The sequence below is a fragment of the Ursus maritimus genome, unplaced genomic scaffold, assembly GCF_017311325.1.
Source record: "Ursus maritimus isolate PB19 unplaced genomic scaffold, ASM1731132v1 scaffold_19, whole genome shotgun sequence".
NCBI lineage: Eukaryota > Metazoa > Chordata > Mammalia > Carnivora > Ursidae > Ursus > Ursus maritimus.
The window spans coordinates 29,166,800-29,186,169 of record NW_024424341.1 but is presented as its reverse complement, the minus strand read 5'-3'; the positions used below and the strand labels follow the sequence as shown (position 1 = coordinate 29,186,169).

The 19,370-nt window shown below is 45.3% G+C and overlaps 2 protein-coding genes across 3 annotated transcripts in view; one reads left to right on the top strand and one right to left on the bottom strand.

Moving 5' to 3' along the window:
* The window catches only part of LOC103662122 (TERF2 interacting protein), a 9,636-nt gene extending 8,120 nt beyond the window's left edge, over positions 1-1,516 (bottom strand). Inside the window, exon 1 of the mRNA XM_040633613.1 lies at positions 720-1,516. Within this exon, the coding sequence (XP_040489547.1) occupies positions 720-1,395 (676 nt within the window). The 5' untranslated portion in view covers positions 1,396-1,516. The remainder of the gene's footprint in view (positions 1-719) is intronic.
* A 29-nt stretch (positions 1,517-1,545) lies between these two features.
* Positions 1,546-16,528, top strand: KARS1 (lysyl-tRNA synthetase 1). Of its 2 annotated transcripts, XM_040633609.1 has the most exons (15): positions 1,576-1,698; positions 4,183-4,362; positions 5,946-6,105; positions 7,042-7,207; positions 9,543-9,636; positions 10,207-10,393; positions 10,484-10,609; positions 11,705-11,824; positions 12,809-12,971; positions 13,080-13,253; positions 13,411-13,496; positions 13,846-13,931; positions 14,557-14,683; positions 15,377-15,520; positions 16,244-16,528. In XM_040633609.1, exons 2-15 carry the CDS (start codon positions 4,217-4,219, stop codon positions 16,340-16,342), a joined length of 1,878 nt encoding a protein of 625 aa, XP_040489543.1. In that variant the 5' UTR covers positions 1,576-1,698; positions 4,183-4,216; the 3' UTR covers positions 16,343-16,528. The 2 variants fall into 2 exon arrangements, with proteins under 2 accessions (XP_040489544.1, XP_040489543.1); XM_040633610.1 differs by lacking the exon at positions 4,183-4,362 and having other exon boundaries at positions 1,546-1,698.
* Positions 16,529-19,370: the final 2,842 nt, after the last annotated feature.

Sequence of the window (19,370 nt, the reverse complement as noted above, 5' to 3'; positions counted from 1 at the left end):
CTGAACAGGAGAAACAGATTTACCTCCCCAGACCTGAAATGTTATATGGACTAGCCAGCCACATAACGGAAGGGGCAGGGGAGGTGGGGGCGGGTGACATGCTTCTTTAAACAAAAGGGTCTGTCAGTTTAAGCTCTCAATACCCACTACATCAAAAGTGAAGCATCTTCCCAGCTTTCCACTAAGTCCTAACCACACCTGAATCCCGTTCAATTCAACTGCATTAAAAACTCACTTCACCTAAGCGAGACCAGGAAGACCATTCCAACTGACGAAACCTTCTGTGAATAAATACGCAAAGAAACCAAAACATGAAAATAAACTGGTCTGGCATGCCTTTAAAAAGGCTTATACTCAATCTATCGGAACATAGAGGAATTTTTTAAAAACGAGTTTCTGGAAAAGACACCCTGGAAGCTGGTTAACAACACATTACCTCTGGTGAGGAAAAGTGGGTAGCTGGTTGGTAAGATTGGAGGGGTGGTATCCCTATGTACCTTTTCAATTTCAAACAACGTCAATTCCCTAGTCACTGGAAGAATACATCGAAGTGCGATTAGAAAATGGTGCAATTTTACCCGGATGTTTAAAGGGGCGGGGGGACTGCCGGGCGACGCTACCAGAAGCACCAACATGGAGGCCTAACAGAAAGGGGAAGGCGCCCCGCCCCCACCCGCACAGGTGCAGCGCAGGTCCCGCATTCGCGGCAAAGGCCTCACCCCCGCTATCAGCGGCTTCGGGATCCTGCTCAGCTTTCCGCTTGAGTTTCTGGGACGAGGGGCTCACTGGGGCGTCCCCCAACAGGTACTTATGCTCCTGGCCCCGAAGGTGCTTGAGGTAGCGGTCCTTCAGGGACTGCCACGAATGCTGGGTGAGCGAGCTTTTCTCCATCGCCTTCCACAAGGCGGTGCCGGTGACAGAGCTGGGCGAGCGGGCATTTTCCTTCACGTACGTCAAGATGGCCACGTCGTCCGCGTCCGTGAAGGCGATGCGCCCCCCGTGCGACTGCGGCTCGGGCTGCGCGGCGGAGGCGGCGCCCCCCTCGGCCTGGGCCCCGGGTTTCGTCTCCGGGGCCTGGTCGGCCGCCGAGCCCAGCCGATAGGCCTCCAGGTCTAGCCTCTCGTTGCGCTCCACGCAGTCCAGGATGTACTGCGTGGAGATGAAGTCGCCCGAGGCCTCGGCCGCCGCCTCCCCGGGCTGGGCCAGCAGCACGGCCCCGGGTTCCTGCACCCGGCACAGGGTGCCGCCGCCGTGCAGGATGAGCGTCGAGAGCCGGCGCTTGGCCGGGCTGGGACGCACGTAGAAGGACATGGAACTGCCATCTTCCCTCACGAACAAGGTCGAGGAATGGGTGGGCCCGTTGGGGTCTTTGCCTAAATCCATCGCCTCCGCCATAGCTGACGCCAGATACCAGAAGAGCTGCCCCCAGACAAGCTTCTGACGCACAGAGCAAAACAGAACCGACTACGGCTCCCGACGCCGCGGCCGCGAAACCCCGCCCTGCGCCTGCGCAGCAGGAGCGCGCGAAGCGCGCCCACTCCCCCCCTCCCTCTCCTCGGAAGAGGCGGAGCTTCTGGCCGTGACCTGGAAATTACTATGCGAGCGCCGTCCTTTTTAGGTCGGGCCCTCGGGAAAGATGGCTGCGGTGCAGGGGGCTGAGGTGAAAGTGGACGGTGGCGAGCCAAAACTGAGCAAAAAGTAAGTGTCGCCGCGAGTCATTAATGTCTTTGCGGCCGGACAGTCCGGGTTAGGAAGCGCCTCGTGGCTCCGGCCGAGGCGGCTGTGCCTGGGGCCTTCCTGCCGGTTCTCGTGGGTAACAGCCACGCCGGGACGTAGCCGCTAAGCCCGGAAACTACATCCCCCAGGTTGCCCCGGGGTCGGGCTCTGGTGAAGTCCTGTGGTCGTATTTCTGGAGTTAGGAGAAATGAGAATTTCTAGAAAAAAACGAAACTTACTCCTTCCCTTCCCCTCTCTCTGAAAAAAATGCGTTCTTTCTTTATTGAGCCACGCCTCGCTACCCTTTGAGATATGTTAAATACCCGAGCTTTAAGAGAAGACCTTCAAATTTTCCTTAGCCTCATCGCGGCTATTCTGAATCTTACGTATTAAATGGATCCTTTCTAAAACTGTGTTGTGCACCTATCCGTATGGGTTATTTTAAGGATCTGTGAGTATTAAATAGAGTGACCGAAGTCTAGCAGTAGGGTCTGTCTTGATTCAATCGTTACACTAAGGCTGCACTTTGAAGCACTGCTGGATAGATCTTTGGTAACCACCCCAAATCCTTGGAGTGTGAATATAATATCAAGATTAGTCTTAAGTTAATTGGCTATGTTGTATATTCCTGGGTGTATATAATACATTCCCTCTCAACTAGGATTCTTCAATTGAAGCACAGAACCCAGGCAATGATTTGTTTTCTCTGCATTCCCAAGGATGGTGCATAACTAGTACCATTCCAGAAGCATAGGAGAAAAGTTAAGTTCATTACAAATAATGGCTGCCTTAGTGCGTTGGGGCTCAGCCCTGATGAAATAGACACTTAACCAGAAAAATTGACCTTCCTTTGTGTCTCCGGATTTATGTTTCAAATATCCTAGAAAAATGAGAAAGGAAACATCTGAATTGATGGTTTGATAGCACCCACTATGTTGTCCTGAGAGTATCTGATGCATCTCTATAAACGAAACCTGGTCTTGGACTTAACGTTTTTTGGAAAAATTGATTGAACTTTGATCTGTTACATCAGTATAATTGACCCTTGAGCAACTCAGAGGTTAGGGGCACTGACCCCCATATGACAGAAAGTTCGAGTGTAACTCTTGACTCCCCCCAAACTGAAAAACCAACTGTTGACTGGAAGCCTTATCAATAACATAAAGTTGATCAACATGTCTTTTGTATGTTATGTATATATTGTATTCTTACAATTAAGTTAGTAGTGAAAAAATGTTTTTTAAGAAAATCATAAGAGAAAATGCTTTTACAGTGCTGTACTGTATTTATCCCCCACAAAAATCTGCATATAAATGGACCCTGCACAGTTAAAACCCATGTTGTTTAAGGTCAACTAAAAATGAACTTAAAGGTTGTAAGTCATAAATGCCTCCTAAGCAAAGTTTCCATTTGAGTGCAATTTTAAGGTAAATCGAGGAATTTGACTAATTCCTTTCTACTGACTTTCCCTAACTAATTACAGCTACACTTTTTAAAGCAGGTTTTATGTGTCAGACACTATGCTTGAACTATATAAACTTTCTAATCTCAAGAATAACCTTGCAAGGGAAGTATTAATGTCCATTTTTCAAATTAATAAACTGAGGCTCTGAGTGACTAAATACATTGCTAAAGTGTGCATACCTAAAGTGTGGTCTGTCACTGATTCAGGCTCTGGAGCAGAGATCGAAAACCATGTCCGGAACTCCACAGCCCATGCTCTTTACACTGCCTGCACCATACCTCCTCACATTGTCTAAAAAAATCTGTTGATGTATATTCCTCTAGTGACCAGGGGCTAAAATAATTTTTTTAATGATTAACATTTCCTTCTTGTCTTAACTGTACTTGGGACTTCTTGGTCTGCACCATGTTATGCCAGTTATTTTCTCCAAGTTTAAAAACAGGTGGGCTGCCTGCCAGGTGAGTCATTCCAAAATGAAAGGTCAGGTTAATGTAGTCCAGGACCCTTCCTGAAATTCTCCTTTCCTCCTTGTTCCTAGAGCTCAAACAAGTCTTATCTTTGACTCAGAGGTGCTTTTGTGTGGCTTGCTTTTAGCTTCATCTAGAGTTTTCAAATGACGGTGACATTTCCTATGCTTCTCATTGCCATCTTGTGGCCAGATATTTAATCGCCAAGAGAGAAGCCACATGTCAGGGGCTTCAGAAACACTGCTTCCTGTCCTGTTGCCCTATTTTCTAGATTGTTGTGATCATTTCTACCTATAAACTGTTGATTGCCTTGGTCTTGAGTTTTGACCCAGATATGTACCTTTTTACCATAGCAAGGACAGAACGTTGTCAGAGTTGCAGCGCAGTGAGTGTTAGAGGGTTGTTGTCAGTTAAGAGGGTCTTCAATGGAACACTACAAGGTTGTGCAGCCCCCCCCATAAGAGTAGGAGTGCTGGTTGGGTGTATATATTACTGTTTTGTCCCATCTGACACCACATCTCTGTTTCCTGTTAGGTGGTGGTAATCATTAGTTCCGGGGTGTTCTGCCATGTTGACGCAAGCTGCTGTAAGGCTTGTTAGGGGGTCCCTGCGCCAAACCTCCTGGGCACAGTGGGGGCAGAGGGAGCTGCGACTGTATCAACTTGCTCCTCTCACAGCGCTTCACAAGGACAAGCCACTTTCTGATAAAAGAAGGTTGGTGCCCTTACTGTTGTTGCCCTGGGAGCAAAAATCCTTCCCTTACTTAGGTCCTTATCTGTTAAGCCTCTGGCTAAGTCTTTGGACTTGTTGTTAAGGAAACAGAGCCCTACTACCAAAACCAATAGTTCTCATTTTCTCTTTAATAAATTCAGTTTCTCACTCTAGATCCTTGAGATGACTTGTGAATCTTATATTAGAACAGTGCTGAGAGCAAACGTTATTTTCCCTTTCCTGTCTTTCTGGACTTGGTTTCCTCCTGAGATTAATTTGGTTTCTAGTCTTTGTTCTGTCCCTAGGACTTCCTTGGATTTTCCTTAGGATTAATGATTTAAAGAACACATCTAGTTGAATGGAAAACCGGTTTTTTTGTTAATGCTAGGAAAAACCAAATAGGCTCCAGTGCCTGTTGACTGAATTACAGCACAATAAACCTAGCATACAGTTCTGGAATGTTTGTCTTCACAGAAGTTACACGACAGATTACATCTAGAGATGCCTACTTTGAAGCCCTCAGAGTCAGTCTTCTTACTTAAATATTTCAAATCACATTTTTTTTTAGTTACTCTAAATTTATACCAAAGATTAAGAATGTGCCTTAAAGCTGGATAATACGCAAGCATGACTTAGTATCATTTGCCATGGTTCATTTATTATAGACTACTTGATTAACATTGGTGGTTTGAAAGAATGATCAATTCTGTTTGAATACTGAGGATATCCTCCACGCAAATCTGTTTGGTTTCTGGTTTCCGATAGCAAGATTTCAGATCAGAGTGTAGATAGTGAGGGATTTAACCAGAAATGTATCTGAATGTAAGATTTCTGTCCTGGGTGCAAAGAATGAAGGGTTTAGATACCTAAGATAGCTCACATTTGCATGTTTACTAAATGCTAAGGGTGGGGTCATCTCAGTCCTCGGAACATTTGGGGAGGGGAGTGTCTTCTGTTATTTCCATTTTATAGATGGGGGGAAGTCACTTGTCCAAGGTCCTATAATTGCTAGGCAGATGTATCAGGATTTAGTCCCAGGCAGTCTGACTCCAAAGTTGTTATATTATGCCCTACTCCACGCTGTTTTATACACTGTTCTGCCAGTTTGTTGTCAAAGTCAGGCTCAGCAGACAGACCAATACTGAGGGCCATTGTCAGTGCATTGACCAATGCTGAGGGAAGGATTGTTAGTGCTGTGGCTCCTTGAACTCTGAAGAGCCACCTCTCCCCAACCATGCCCTACCCAAAACTAACCCACTCCTTGGAGAGATGTAGAGAGGGGTGGCAGGCAAAGTTGGAGATGTTGCCTGTTTCGGTGTTTCTTTGTCCTAGAGTATCTTGATTTTAGTTGGAATCTCACACTGGAAAGCAGAGGCTGAGAAAGATCTTTCACATCTTGATTCTAAGATTACTTTTCCTTTGTCTCGTTCACCTATAGAGTTGACAGACTAGAAGTGGGGGTGTAGAACCAGGCAAGAGCATTTCCCCCCAGGCTGTTCATATTTTTGAAAAGGGGTTATGGGGCAGAACATAGGAGAGGACTCTTCAGGCAACTGTCACATTGAACATTTGCATCTTCCCAACAGTGAGCTAAAGAGACGCCTGAAAGCCGAGAAGAAAATCGCAGAGAAGGAGGCCAAGCAGAAGGAGCTCAGTGAAAAACAGCAAAGCCAGGCCACTGCTGCTGCCACCAACCACACCACTGACAATGGTGTCGGTGCTGAGGAGGAGAGTTTGGACCCAAATGTGAGTCCCCTGGACCCCATGGGGAAGCTTCTGATGAAGCTTAAGGCAAATAATTGGGACCAGTGACTAAGAAGATAAGTAGGAAAGGAACTGGAAAAAGCAGAGCCCTGGTTGCTGCAAATGGATGGGGGGCGAGGGAGGCTGCTACTCCATCTGGTAAAGGCACAAGCCATGAGCATTTTCCGAATCAACTCTCAACAGGCATTTGGGAGAATCCAGTACTTCCAGATGACTGATATATCTCCCCTGAAACTATCTGGGCCTTAGAGTAGATCCAGACAAGGTATCTCCCTAAAGATTGGCTAGGGTTTACCTTGGGCCAGAGATTAGCAAACTGTACTCCATAGGCCAGATCCACCTTCCCTTGTCTTTCATCTCATCCCTCCTCCCTGGTTTTGAAAATAAAATTGTATTGGAGCACAGCCATGCCCATAGGTTTAAGGGTGCTTTCACATAACAGCAGAGTTGAGTGGTTGCATCAGAAAAAGCGTGCCAACGCGAGCCTTAGAATATTCCCTTTTTATATCCTCCAGGGCCCAGTGGCTGGTCTTGGGAAAAAGTCTAATGTGTAGCCAGAGGTAGGAAAGTAGGAAAAAGATAAGTAACTCACCACATAGACGCATCCACAAAAGTGCTAACCAAGGCCACCTGTACAAATTAACTTATTTTAGGCAGAATTCCAGTTTTTCTTTTCACTGAATCTTGCGTTTTGGAGTTCTGGCCTTCATTTCCACCTGTGGATTTGGCCACCGTGCATAGTTTAAGTGTACATCCCACTCTGTATCAAATCCTGGGATTTTAGAGGTGTGCAGAGCTCGGTTAAGGAAACCTCAGTGTATTAGAGCCACTCTGGGGCAGAGTACAGTACTCTGCAGGATGGGCCACTGGCCTGACCAGCTTCAACTTCTCAAGGCTTTTTTCTCTTTCCCCCAATAGCAATACTTCAAGATCCGCAGCCAAGCAGTCCACCAACTGAAGATCAACGGGGAAGACCCGTACCCACACAAGTTCCACGTTGATGTCTCGCTCACTCATTTCATCCAAGAATACAGTCACCTGCAGCCTGGGGACCACCTGACTGACATCACCTTAAAGGTGGCAGGTAGGAGGACTCCCTGGCAGTTTGCTGAGCTCCCACAGCACAGGCCTCTACGGTAGCACAAAGGAAGGTCTGGGTTGGTCTTGCTTTCAAGTAGTCTGTGTCTGAGGCTACACTTCACGAGGGACAGGGCTGCTCTGTTTCATTCACAGAAAGAAGTAGAGCAGCCCTATGACATGTGAGATTGTATTCCAGATGAGGTGATGCTGCAGGGGAAGGGGCATTTCCTGAGGGGAACTCCTGACCGGATGCTGCTGCTAGTTCATAGTCCTTTAGGAGGACTTCCCCTTAACCATGGCCCCATGCTCCTAAAAATTCCCACCTATGACCTAAGAATGTTTTACACTGAGACTGTATTTCTAGAACATGGTTATTTTGGTGTTCTAGTATCTTGCATGGGATCTTTTCCTTAATTAAAAGAAAAAAAAAATCTGGCGCTCCTGGCTGGCTTGGTCCATAGAGCATGCAACTTGATGTCGGGGTCATAAGTTCAAGCCCCACTTTGGGGATAGAGGTTACTCTAAAAAAATGTCTTTGGGGCACCTAGATGGCTCAGTCATTTGAGTGTCTGACTCTTAGTTTCGGCTCATGTCGTGATCTCGGTCCTGGGATGAAGTCCCGCGTCTGGCTGTGCCTCAGCACACAGTCTGCTGGAGATTCCCTTTCTCTGCCTCTGCTCCTCCCCCTGCCTGCGTACACACACTCTCTCTCTCTAAAATAAAGAGAATCTTTAAAAAAAAATGTGTTTATTCTCCCCCTCCCAGAAAAATAATAAAACTGTTAATTGTAGAACATTTAGAACATTCAAAGAAGCAGAGAGAAAAGTTTAATTACCCATAATTCCAACTACCCAAAGAGAACCTCTGCCAATAACTAAATGCCCAAAGGTTGAAGCCTAGTAATTTTATTAAAACGTGTCTCGATGTAGTCATTCTGAGTCAGTATTCTCAGGTACACAGTGTGTCCTTTAAATATGTATTTTCAAGTCTTCTAGGAAATTGTTCTAAAATATAATTTTTTTTATACCCTGTTTCTTGCTTTGGTTTTCTTTTGGGACTCCTTATGTCCACGTGTTGGGTCTTCCCCTTTTTTCAGTATTTGTCACTTTTTCTCTAATCCTTTTTATCTCTTTCTTTATCCTTTGATATTTAAATTTTCTTCTTCCCCACTTGGTTTCTCTTAAGGCATTATTGTATTCACTTCTATTTTCTTCTAGTTCAGTCTTCATTTCTGAAATGACTTTTTACTTTATTTCTGATTTTTTTCATGTGTCATTTCATTTCTTAGGTTTTCAGTGATTGTAATTTGTGTGGCTTTTTGTTTCATGTCAGTTTCTTAATGTCTTTCAGTTCACTGTGAAATAGAATTGTTTGGTTTTTTCTTAGCATGTCTGTCCTGAGTGCTTTTTTATTTAATAACTGGTATTTCACCTCAGTGCTTATATCTTGCTTATTTTTATGTGAAATTAGTATTCTAAATGTTAAAAGGAAGCTTAGTTGAGATAGCTTTTCCAGCTTCACTTGTTTTGTTCAGTGTTCAGAATTATAGCAGCTTGCTTTCTGAGATTTCCAGGCTCTGTTCCCCTTCTTCATTTTTGTTGGACCTTCTCTTTTCTTTGTCTGTGTTTTCCTGGTCTTTTTAAGTTTTGTGGGCCTTGTCCTAGAAGGGAGCCCTAGCTCCCTTCAGGTTCCTGAAATTTAGCAGGTTCCTGAAGGGTGTTAGCCCATGTAGACCTTGTGCAAACCCAGCCCCCTATACTCACCCATGTGGCAGTGGGCAGATCCCCTCCTGGGTTCAGCTGCCATCCTCCAGTTAACTGCCACATTTTCCAGTGACTACCTATGGCTGTTTTGGAAATTTCCAGTTCTCAGACCCATCAGACACCCCATTGCTCCCTATAGGTTTTTCCTATATGGAGGTCTTAGGGTTCTTGTTGGTTTGCCCCATTGCTTGTATTTGGGGATTCCTGGAAATATCCACCCACATAATTTTGTTGTAAGTTTTTGGCCTTGCCTGTCTGGTTGTGCTTTCTGATTTTATGTGAGGGTTGAGGTAGATGCAAAAACTGTGCTGCCACCAACAGCCATCTTATAGGAGTCCAGTAAACATCTTGAAAGCTAGGTCTTCCTGCACATTTTTAACTGATTTAATGAGAACCATTGTCATGAAGAAAAAGACTGGGCTTAACTCTCAGGCTAAAATCAAATTGTTCTGGTCTGTGGTCATAGGTAGGACATTCTACCCAGACATAGACAATGCAGAGGGAACTTTTCTAGCACTGATACCACAAAATGGCTTCTGGTTCTATCGGTCAGTATTTTTGTTGTTCTTTTTCTAGGTAGGATACATGCCAAAAGAGCTTCTGGGGGAAAGCTCATCTTCTATGACCTTAGAGGAGAGGGGGTCAAGTTGCAAGTCATGGCCAATTCCAGGTATGTAGAAATACCCCATTACAGGCCTTTCTAGATTGGCCCAAAGCGACATGGTTGGGGACAAAAGCCCATGTGGTCTCCCTTTCCTGTTGGTATTTAAAATTAAAAAGTAGGTTATGGTTGATTAAGGCTGAAAAGAATAAAAAGACCATGTGGTCACCTAGAGAATAACAACTGCTCCTGGGTTGTGCAGCAGTTACAGGTAGAGCATAACAGTTGAGCAGTTCACAGAAGAATCTGAGATTCTTCTCAGGGGCACAGTAACTAGGCATCAGCAGTTCGGTGAGGATTCCAGAGGTCAGTTTTAAAAACTAAACCAGTTGGGGGGGGTAGGGCCAGTTAAGCATCCAACTCGATTTCAGCTCAGATCATGAGACAGAGCCCTGTGTGGGCCTCTGTGCTCAGCAGGAGTCTGCTTGAAATTCCCTCTCCTCCTTTCCTCTTCCCTCTACTTGTGCGCCTACTCGTACTCTCTCTCGCTCTAAAAACAAAATCTTAAAAAAAAAAAAAAAAACTGGTTAGTTTTAGTTTGGAATATTGTATACTGAAGCACATTGTACTTTCACTCAGGAATTATAAATCAGAGGAAGAATTTATTCACATCAATAACAAACTGCGTCGGGGAGACATAATCGGAGTTCAGGGGAATCCTGGGAAAACCAAGAAGGGTGAGCTGAGCATCATTCCCTATGAGATTACACTGCTGTCTCCCTGCTTGCATATGTTACCTCATCTCCACTTTGGCCTCAAAGACAAGGTAAGCTCTTGTGGCCTCCCCACTGTGATCTCTCATGACATTGAATCAGACTTGGCAGTGATTTCGTTCTGTCTGTTGCTTTTGGTTTAGGAAACACGGTATCGTCAGAGATACTTGGACTTGATCCTGAATGACTTTGTGAGGCAGAAATTTATCATCCGCTCTAAGGTCATCACATATATAAGGACTTTCTTGGATGAGTTGGGATTCCTAGAGGTGAGGGAGAGTTCTTACCTGACATGATGAGATAGCTGCCTTGTTATGCCTGCCTCTAACTATTCCTTCTTTTCCCTTTTCCATGCCCTGTGTCTGTATTGTTCGTGCTCAGTGAAAAGTCCCCTTTCTTCCTAGTGTCTTTGTTCCACTTTGTTTTTTTAGTGCCCTGATTAAGAAGGCAGGACCTGAATTCTAAGATAATGGACAAAATGTAGGGCCATCCACACGCTAATGATGCCACGTTCAGTTATCAACTCATTTTGCTTTTTTGTAGCATTAAAAAAAATAGGCTTTAATTGTTTAAGAAAAGGAAATGCACGTTATTGTAAAACAAATTCAAAGAAACAGAAACAAAACTGAAAGTCTCCTTTCGTATCTCCCAACTAACTTCCTTCCCCAAGCTTGAGTTTAATATGTATCCTTCCACACCACTTGCTATGCATAGATACCTGAGCTTATCGTAGATGTGGTATGTGTGCAGATGTTTTAGAAGGGTTTTATTTTTTGCTTTAGACATAAATGAGGTCACACTATATGTATTCTGATGGACGTGGTCCCCCCCCTTTAATATATTCTGGAGCCTTTCGCATGTGTATAATAACTAAGTTAAAAGATATGAGCATTTCCACCTACAGTGTTTATTAAAAATTTAATTGTATGGGCGCCTGGGTGGCTCAGTCAGTTAAGCTTCGGCCTTCAGCTCAGGTCATGGTCCCAGGGTCCTGGGATTGAGTCCCACGTTGGGCTCCCTGCTCAGTGGGAAGCCTGCTTCTCCCTCACCCTGCTGCTTGTGCTTGTTTTCTCGCTCTCTCACTCTCAAATAAATAAAATCTTCAAAAAAAAATTTAATTTACAGCTTGTGAAAATTTATGGTACAAAAATAATGGTGTTTGGTATTAATAGAAATTGAGATGCTTCTCGAAAATCAGGTCATCTCTACTTTTTTGTCAAGCACCTGCACATGACTATTAGACTTAACTTTCACTTGGGGATATAACAGGCTTAGACCATATCAGTGCAAAACCGGAGTTAGTCCCAAGGCCTCTAGTTTGAGAACCTCTGTCTGAAGACTAAATGTTTCTCCCTGTCGTTTAGATTGAAACTCCCATGATGAATGTCATCCCAGGGGGAGCTGTGGCCAAGCCTTTCATCACCTACCACAATGAGCTGGACATGAATTTATATATGAGAGTTGCTCCAGAACTCTACCATAAGGTAATTAGTAAGAGGATGCCCTGTTCCTTAGAGAAGCAGAAGGCTGGAAATCCACTGGCTAGGTAGGTGCAGTTAGAAATAAGAAAAACAGTGAGGGTGGAACAGCCAGGAGGGTATTCTGATCTGTCAAGCCTGTGAGTGTTACACTTCCAGAAGTTCTCCACAAGATCAGTAGAGCATTGCAGGTCAGAGGGCAAAGGGATTGTCTTTCCTAGGTGTACAGCTCCTCCTCGTCTGCTTTGGTTCTCATATTTTACGTTTATAGTCCTCCTTGGATTAAATCTGATTTTAGTCTTTTACAGAAAAGCTTGATCTCTGTCTAGAAGTTGACAATAAGCATTATAAATGACCAGAGAAAATATTGAAGACTGTTATTTTAAATTTTTGCCGACAACAGAAGCTTTTATAACTAGTTTAAGCACAAGCAGAATGTGTTCAGGTATATAAGGAAGCTCACAATTCCCAGGATCCAGAAGGATCAGAGAATCAGGCTTGGAGACCACAGGAGTAGGAATGATTCTCAGGCCTATCTGGGCTGTTCGCATGGAGAACCTGGATCTTTTCCATGAGGGACAGCTAACACAGCTCATAACTCTGGCTCTAGGCACAGGTCATTGCCATTAGGACGTCTGTAATACTTACATCTTTTTTCAGTAGCTTTCAAAAGACATGAGCATGGGCATGTCTTAGTGGTGGGGAGCTTGGGTTACATGCTTGCATCCTAACCCCAAAAGAGCCTTCTTTCTTGGGGAGGGTCACACTCAAGAAGAAGTACTATCCCAACAGAGGAAGCATATTCAGAGGTCCTGAGCAACCAGAATGAAGGAGGACTGTCCACTACAAAGGTCTGAAGAGAGTAGGGTACTCAGCATTTGGGTGGGACCTGAAAACATGCCTGAGCTATGAAAACCAAATTAGCTTTTGTAGATAAACTTTCCAGAGTCGTTAAAACTAGCTGCCATGACCTCGGCCATGTGTTATTAGATACTGGTGGTTGGTGGCATTGACCGGGTTTATGAAATTGGACGCCAGTTCCGGAATGAAGGAATTGATTTGACTCACAATCCTGAGTTCACCACCTGTGAGTTCTACATGGCCTATGCAGACTATCACGATCTCATGGAAATCACAGAGAAGATGATTTCAGGTGACCTCTCCTATTTCCTTTGTCTTTCACACGTGTCTGAAGGGCTGGCATGCTGCTTTCAGGAGGACTTCCTTTGGGTCCTCTTTAAATGACAGATTTCTTTGCCAGGGATGGTGAAGCACATTACAGGCAGTTATAAAGTCACCTACCATCCAGATGGCCCAGAGGGCGAAGCCTTTGAGATTGACTTCACCCCCCCCTTCCGGAGAATCAGCATGGTAGAAGAGCTTGAAAAGGTCTTGGGGGTGAAGCTACCAGAAACCAAGCTCTTTGAAACTGAAGGTAAAGTGATGCGTGCCTCGTCAGAATGGCCCTCCTTCCTGTTCAGCATTGAATTAGATGAGTTCAGGGCTAGAATTTCCCACACTCTTCTTTTTTATATCCTTTTTACTGGGGTAGTATAATGTCTTCTATCCTAACTTGTACGTTTATATTACAGAAACTCGGAAAATTCTTGATGACCTCTGTGTGGCAAGAGCTGTTGAATGCCCCCCACCTCGGACCACAGCCAGGCTCCTTGATAAGGTGACAAACAAACCATGCTCTTCAAGTACATGCCCTCATCCTGTGGTAACCAGCCCTCTGTTCCCAATGAAGGGGAGCTCTGCTGTGGACCACTAGCTTTTACAGCCCCTCAGGAAGGCCCTCCCAAGAGAAATAAGAGAATTAACAAGTTTTGAACTCCTGCTGTACTAAGCTCTGTGCCAAGTAGTTAAGTAATCTCAGTTCAACCTTACCAGCCATGGAGAGGCTTAGGATAAAACCCCGGTAGCAGCAGGTAGTGGGTCGGAGCAGAGTCCTCCTCCACCAAAACTGGGATGGTCAAAATGCCATTCAGGAAGGATCTCTAGCTCTGCTTTGCTTTTTCCTTAAGCTTGTCGGGGAGTTCCTGGAAACAACGTGCATCAATCCTACATTCATCTGTGATCACCCGCAGATAATGAGCCCTTTGGCTAAATGGTAAGATAAAACGGGGTATTTCAGTTACCTATTACTGCGTAACAACTTCAGAATTTAGTGGCACAGATCAACAATTCTCAAGAGTTCGTGGGTTCAGTGGGTAGTCTTTCTGCTCTACAAAGTGGTAGCTAGGGTAACTCAAGTGGCTGTAACTGGAAACTCAGGTGCCTTGTGTCTCCTCCACATGGGTTCTCATCCTCCAGAGCCGCCTCATGTAGCCTCTCTGGCAGCGTAGCCTGGGCTTCCTTACATAGTGGCCAGGTTCCAGAAGAACAAACCCCAGGGTGCAAACACATATCAAGCCTCTGCTGATGTCTCAGTGGCCAAAGCAAGTTCCATGGGCAGCCCGGAGTCAGCGTGACAGGGCAAGAAGGGCATAAATACAGGAGATATGGTTCAGTGCACCCGTCTCCCACACAGGTATGTTGGGAAGATGATTAAAGCTTCCGTGTCTCTCACCCTCCTCACTACTGTACCGAATGGTTTGGTGCTGGAATGCATACGGGCCTCAGGTCTCAATCCGCACCGCTTAGGAATCAACTAGAATTCAGGAACACTTGTGTTTGTAGCCAATGTTATTAGTGAACCTGTATGTTCAGGGTCCCCTTTGGTCTCCTGTCCCCAGGCACCGCTCTAAAGAGGGTCTGACTGAGCGCTTTGAGTTGTTCGTCATGAAGAAGGAAATATGCAACGCCTACACCGAACTCAACGACCCCGTGCGACAGCGGGAGCTGTTCGAAGAACAGGCCAAGGTAAGGAAGGAGGGTGGGAGGCAGCGGCAGCTGTTTCCTCATGTGCCCACTTGCTAGACAGTGTCAGCCTGAACCCAGGTCTCTGTCATTGTCCGCATCTCTTGATGGCTTCAACAGAAATGAAGGGTAAAGCCACAGACTTCACTGGAGGAAGTCACATTTCAAGATGGAGAACTTGGCTGATTTGGACCTGAGAATTTCCACATAGAGGAGCTTGGGTGTGATTGTATCTGTGTGGGGAGTGTGATGCTTGCCTTGAAAATACATTTGCCTAACGAGAACATCATTTTTCATAAATGGTACATTTATGAAGGTGGCTTGGGGTAAGAGGCAGATAGATTAATGAAGACAAAGCCCCCACTGGCTTGCCCGCACCAGCACTGCCACAGATGGGTAGTTTCAGGAAATGAGGGGAAAGACTCTTGGGAATCCTCAGTCTCCGAAAATTAGTCTCACTGGACTCACAGAGCCTGGGGCATTGGAGGTGTTTATTTCACAGAGACATTCGCATGTGTTCTGAAGTGGGGCTCACCGACCCTGACCTGGTCTTTGAAAAAAATGGCTCCATCCTCAAGTTACTGGGAAACCAATTCCCAAGAAGTGCTGGGTGGAACATTCCCAGAATGTTATCCTGATGCACTCTTTTAGACCCCACGCAGCCTGGAACAGTGTCGCTCTTCGGTTCTCTTGTAGGCCAAGGCTGCTGGTGACGATGAGGCCATGTTCATAGATGAGAACTACTGCACTGCCCTGGAATACGGGCTACCCCCTACGGCTGGCTGGGGTATGGGCATCGACCGCGTCACCATGTTTCTCACAGATTCCAATAACATCAAGGTACGTGGCGGCCCTCCAGTGTGCACTGCCCCAAGGAGCTCCACTCTCAGAGGCGGGGTGTGGTGGGCCTAGAGAAGAATGGAGGAGCTTTGGGCTAGGAGGAGGAGCAGGAAAAGCAGTTACACGTGACTCCACAGGAGGACAGTCAGGGCATCCGACCTGATGGGATTTGGGGGTTTTTCTACCTGAGGCAGAAAGAATACTTGTCATTTGCATTTCTTGAGGATCCGAGGAACACACTAAGCCCTCTGTGTGTGTTATCTCATGTAACTTAAGTCAGCCCTATGAGGTATAGAAACTGTTGTTATTCCCATTGTTATAGATGAGGAAATACTGTAAGAGAATCTCTGTGTTCATTCTTTTCCATCCTCTATAATTGAGAGGGACTGAGTTGAAATAAAAACCTAGATCTCCAGGGGCACCTGGGTGGCTCAGTCGTTAAACGTCTGCCTTGGGCTCAAGGCGTGATCCTGGCGTTCTGGGATCGAGCCCTACATCAGGCTTCTCTGCTGGGAGCCTGCTCCTTCCTCTCCCACTCCCCCTGCTTGTCTCTCTCTTTCTGGCTGTCTCTGTGTCAAATAAATAAATAAAATCTTAAAAAAAAAAAAAAAAAAAAAAAACTAGATCTCTGAATTTGGCAACAATAACCAGAAGCAAAAGGAATGAGTGGATAGCTGTGAAAAAGAGCGTGCTGCTTACTTCAGAGTGCATTTTCTCCTATAGGAAGTACTTCTGTTTCCTGCCATGAAACCCGAAGACAAGAAAGAGAGTGGAGCTGCCACTGATACATTAGAAAGCACAACAGCTGGCACTTCTGTCTAGAAAATGATCATTGCAAGTTGTGTAACTCAGGCCCTGTGCATTTCTGCGTAAGTTCAAGGATTGCAGGGGAGTTCTTGTGTGTTGCTATCCATTTGACGATCACAGTTCAGTTCAGCCACCAGAAGAGAGAAGAGGAATTTAAAATTCCTTTTTACTTCTTGTTCCCAAATAAACCATTTGTCTCTACTCTTCGTCTCATGACTGTGTTTACCATGGAACGTCAACTTTAACTCATACAGCTGACCTAATGAATGTTTAGGATTATACCACTTTATTCATTCAACAAACATATTAATGTCTGCTCTGTGTCAGGCATTGTGCTGAGGGGTTGGGGACAGCAGTGGACAAAAGCCAAGTCCCTGCTTTTGTGGAACCTGTATTTTTTTAGGGGTTGAGGGCAGCTAGACAAGAAACAATTAAATACATATTTCTGGTACATACTAAGAAAAAAGGGTGAGGGGACAGAGGTGCTATTCTAGAAGGAGGTGGATGGGGATAGTGCTATTTTAAATATGCAGCCAAGGAAAACTCCTCTAGGTGACATTTAAGTAGAGATCTGGAGACAGATCTCAGTGGGGAGGCGAGGGGGAGGAAGGGTGATCCAGACTAAAGGACTGCATTTTAAAGATTTTAAGTAATCTGTACACCCCAGTGTGCGGCTCAAACCTGCAACCCTGAGAACTAGAGTTGCATGCTCTACCAACTGAGCAGTGTTTTGAAAATACCGCTATGGGGAGGACAGCAGTGAAAGGGAAAAGGTGGCTGACAGTTTGAAGTAACTGACGTGCTTACATGTCATTGGACTCCGCCTGGTCCTGAGGCCAATAGCATTTAGTGAGGGGATGTGTGTTGTGAGAAAAAGGGAGTCAAAGACGATTTCAAGGTTTGGGGCCTGAAAACTGAAGAATCATTTACTGAAATGGGACAAACAGGAAGTGCAATTTGAGAGGACAGGTTGAGTGTTAGGTTTTAGACCTAATTTGACATCGGGTGGGAATGGTAAGTATGATGTTGAATGTGAGTCTGGACTTTACTCATTACCTTCGGCTCATTTCAACTGGGCTAAGAATGAGACAAGGGTATGGCTGAGGGCCTGCTGTTACATAATGGAGCCCCCAGCCCCCAACACATGAAGCAGCTGAGGGAAACTACGACGAAGGACTTGTCTTTTGCACCTCAGCAAAACCTGCAAGCGTCCCAGTTGAGTCGACTTTCACAGCAAGTTGTCACTTCTGTAGCTAGCACACTGATCTGAGCATGCAGAATCCCCTCACTAGGAATTAACCCCAGAGAGTGTCAAGCATCTCCACCCCTCACTAGTGTTTAAGCACGGGCTCCAGGAGCACTTAGCAATGGTGGTAGATGACCAGGCGGTATTTCAGAAGAAACACTACCAGATGGCACATCCTTCAGCAAGATGGTATCAAAACGAAAACGACCTCCCAAAGGAAAGGGTGTAGATTGAAGATACGTTACTGGACTTTAAGCAACGCTACCACTGAAAAAGGCAACAAGGACCATCGAGGTCACAAGTGACCTTTAAAAAGCTATTTAGGGGCGCCTGGGTGGCACAGTGGGTTGAGCGTCTGACTCTTGGTTTCTGCTCAGGTCGTGATCTCTGGATTGTCAGGTTGAGCCCCATGTCAGGCTCTGCGCTCAGCAGGGAGTCTGCTAGAGATTCTCTTTCCCTCTCCTGCCTCTCCTACTTGTGCTTGCTCCCTCCTTCCCTCTCTCTCTCTCAAATAAATCTTTTTAAAAAATAGGGGCGCCTGGGTGGCACAGCGGTTAAGCATCTGCCTTCGGCTCAGGGCGTGATTCTGGTGTTACAGGATCGAGCCCCACGTCAGGCTCCTCTGCTGGGAGCCTGCTTCTTCCTCTCCCACTCCCCCCTGCTTGTGTTCCCTCTCTCGCTGGCTCTCTCTGTCAAATAAATAAGTAAAATCTTTTAAAAAAAAATCTTTTTAAAAAATAAAGAGCTGTTTAGTAGTAGACTGGGGGCAGAAGCCAGCTGTCTGGCCTCAAGGAAGCTGGAGACATGAACTGAAGCAGGAGACAACTTGTTTGTGGGATTTGGGAGAAAAAATAATAAATAGGATGAGAGCCAGAAGGACTGTAATTATAAAGTCCTCATTACCTCCTTCAACAGTTGAAGGCCCACAATTTGCTAACTGCTGTGCTGGAATGAAGAGAAAGGCATGGTCTCAAGCTTCTTCAAGCATCTAGACTTGTAAGGAAAATAGACATTTAATAAATCATTTTTTTTTTAACTGCGTAAAATGGCAGTTCTAATAAATGCTTTGAAGGAGAGGTCCATGGGGTATTGAGAAACTCTAGAGATCTAGTCAAGGAAGGTTTTCCCAAGGACATTAGAATCTGAGATCTGAAAGAAGATAGAGCATTAACTTGTCAAAGAAGGAGAGGGTTTTCCATGGTGTAGCAACAAGCACAAAGGCCCTGAGGTAGGAAAGAGCATAACAAAGGCCAGTGACACTGGATAGAGTACAGAAGCCCATGAAAATATGCTATCAGATGAAGCAGGAAGAGGCTGGTCATACGGTGGTATGAGCCCTATTATGGGATTCTGAGTAATCTCTGAGCCTTACTATGGGATTTTGTATTTTGAGAGTGCTGGAAAGCCACTAAAATATTTAACCAGAGCAGTGGCTTCACATTTGTGTTTTAAAAACATCAGTCTGGCTGCTCTGTGAAAATTGGAGTTGGGCAAAGAAAGGTGACAGTCTAGAGGTTAGCATAGCAATCCACAGGAAAGACAGACTGGGCTGTTGCCATGGAAATGGACAGGCATGGATGTATTCAAGAGACAGGAAGTTAAGATCAACAGGATGTGGCAGTGGATTATATTTTGGGGGTTATGGGAAGGAAAATGACAAGGAGGGTAACTCACTTTACAGTTTATGTGACTAGATTGATGGTGCTACCGATCCCTGAGGTTGATGATTCCCCCACGAGGGTCAGTGCCTCTTTAAAGGCAGAAGAGGGAGGCAGTTGCAGATTAAAGATGTTGGAG

Bases quoted from the DNA above. Each gene is read 5' to 3' on its own strand.
- KARS1 (XM_040633609.1), top strand. From the start codon at position 4,217: ATGTTGACGCAAGCTGCTGTAAGGCTTGTTAGGGGGTCCCTGCGCCAA. The intron at 9,637-10,206 runs GTATGTAGAAAT...ACTTTCACTCAG, and splicing joins CAAGTCATGGCCAATTCCAG to GAATTATAAATCAGAGGAAG. The intron at 10,394-10,483 runs GTAAGCTCTTGT...CTTTTGGTTTAG, and splicing joins ACTTTGGCCTCAAAGACAAG to GAAACACGGTATCGTCAGAG.